A 2,407-nucleotide genomic window follows, 5' to 3' on the forward strand; every position below is an offset into this window, starting at 1 on the left:
AGTGGGTAAAGTATACATGTTGGTGAAAAAATAAAAATGAACTCGAAAAAATATAACGAAAAGAATATGTCAGGTGGGGTAAGTATGCAACACAATTACTACGTACTCCCTCTGTAAAGAAATATAAGAGTGTTTAGATAGTAGTGATCTAAACACTCTTATATTTCTTTACGGAGGGAGAATAACAGTCTTGATGAGGCTTGAAGCCTCCGACTGGCACTTCATAGATGTGCCTTTCTTCTGTGGATAGAAGCTTCAAGCAGAACCTTGCTCAGGCTTTATGCTCTCTCTCGGAGGTATCTTCAGCAAATGCTTCATTGTGTCGTATGCGGTGAAACCAATAGCCACTGAGGGTACCACCTGCAAAATCGCCAGTATTTAACATGAGAAAAATTATACTCATGTGAACTGCAAATTTCCTTCATGACATGAAGGAACACTCTCCAACAGGCACGGCTTTTAGCTTAAAACATTTCATGGACAGGTACCAGAAACTGGAAAACAAAGCAAAGCATGTGATTTAATAATGTTGCTTCTGTCCAAGGATACACCAATTATATCGAGTTAAACACAAAAGAATTTGGGGATGCCATATAAGAGCCACCGGGAAGCATCTTTGTGCTAGCTGTGGGACTAATGCATGGATATGGACCTATATGTCAATGAGACATCAAGTCACAGATGCAAAAAAATAAGCTTCTGTGTAATTTAAAACACAACAGAAATGCCACATTCCAGACAAGGTTACCGAGCATCAGCCAGAGCAACGGCAACTGTTCGCTGGCAAAGGGTTCACAAGAAGGCTGTACAGATTGCTTAACGGCCTATCCGGGTTTGCAGGGATTAAGGGGGATTTAGCTCAATTTCCTACAAATCCCCTTTAATCCCAGCAGATCCCTACCAAACTGAACATGCCCCAAGGGCATTCAACAAAATTGTGAGACACTTAATTTTCTTTCTTACTATCATGTCCTGTGAATGGAAGTGCAATTCAGGCAGGCTAAAACAGCAGAACAGAGTACCTCCTAAAATATTCAGACTATCAAGGAGTTAACCTAATTGGCTGGAGCAACATAGACATCCAAGATTGTCTAGCGTGTTCAAAACTAAATGTGCACCTTTTGAAGTGCAAGTAGAAAACAAAATCGGAACTGTAAAAGAAAACTAAATGTGTAACCGTCACCAGGACTACCTTGATATAATTGAGGCTCAGACCAGCAAATAATTGTCTCCATCCCTGTGTTTGTTTGATGATCTTAAGCCCCTGGAATGTACCTGTTATTCGTGGGCCACCAGACTGATCATGCTGCAGATGACTTTGAACCTAAAAAGAGGCAAATAAAAAGTGATGAACAATTGACAGGTTTGTTAAGAACATTTAAAATGATCATCTAAAAGTACGAGGTGGTATATGGAACAAATGAAGTACCTGCATTTGTCTCCTGACTACATCTAATGGGTAGGTTAAAGTCTGTCCAAATAAACCAGCTGCAGCACCACAGGATAGTTTTAATGTGACAGAATTTTTGTAATCTTCAGGTACGTGTGCCTTCAGCCCTTCGTATATGTAGAATTTAAGACCAGCATAGGGAAGTATTCCCATTAGCGTTGGACCTGAATGCAAATAGTTCAGATTGAGGCATCAACAGTATAACAACCACAGCGAAAATAAAGGTAATAAAATTATCTAGACACAAAAGAATAAGAATATATATAGCTCACAGCAAGTATAGATGGTGTTTAAGTACTAGTGGTATAGCATGGCTGTAAGACTCTATCCATACCTACTCCACGATACAGGGCTCGCACTCCACCTTCTGAATAAACACCTCTGAAGACATCTTTTATTCCTCCATATGATGGTGGAGCAATTGGCCTTTTCAAACCATTGCTAGGTTGATCTGTGTTATTAACCTGTAAGCAATGTAAAACAAATTCAACACAACAGAATGGAAGTAAAAAGAATAGCAATTCAAACACAAGGGATCTTCCTAGAATTTGGGAACATCACTACTACTAGAACCCAGAAAAAAGAATGTGTTGAAGGAACAACATATTTGTTCACAAGAGATGACTGATGGACAGTTCAGAGTTTAGGCACCATTTTCTAGTGGTAATGTGATTTACTAGTTTACTAGTCCGTGAACTTGCACAGATAGGTGTTGTTATCTCACAGCAGCATAATACAAACACTTGAGCAGGAATACACTTTATGCAATGTACTTTACAAAAATGCTTAGGTAATCCCCTGAGCAACGTATCAGGTGTTGACCTCCTGAACCTACAAAAGTACTGCCTCAATGCTTCAAAAGAAGGTGTATAAATTTTTGTCTTAAGTCAAACGGTGCAAAGTTTGAACTTAGGTCAAACTTTGCACATTTGACTTCAAACAAAATTATTAAGCCTT

At 39.1% G+C, this 2,407-nt stretch overlaps 1 protein-coding gene across 1 annotated transcript in view; it reads right to left on the reverse strand.

Moving 5' to 3' along the window:
• Positions 1-241: 241 nt before the first annotated feature.
• LOC123070384 (mitochondrial carrier protein CoAc1) overlaps positions 242-2,407 on the reverse strand; it is a 4,533-nt gene continuing 2,367 nt past the window's right edge. Inside the window, exons 4-7 of the mRNA XM_044493588.1 lie at positions 1,785-1,914; positions 1,430-1,614; positions 1,193-1,324; positions 242-360 (exon numbers count right to left, since the gene is read on the reverse strand). Of these exons, the coding sequence (XP_044349523.1) occupies positions 256-360; positions 1,193-1,324; positions 1,430-1,614; positions 1,785-1,914 (552 nt within the window). The 3' untranslated portion in view covers positions 242-255. The remainder of the gene's footprint in view (positions 361-1,192; positions 1,325-1,429; positions 1,615-1,784; positions 1,915-2,407) is intronic.

The sequence above is a fragment of the Triticum aestivum genome, chromosome 3B (genome assembly GCF_018294505.1).
Source record: "Triticum aestivum cultivar Chinese Spring chromosome 3B, IWGSC CS RefSeq v2.1, whole genome shotgun sequence".
In the NCBI taxonomy this organism is placed as follows: Eukaryota; Viridiplantae; Streptophyta; class Magnoliopsida; order Poales; family Poaceae; genus Triticum; species Triticum aestivum.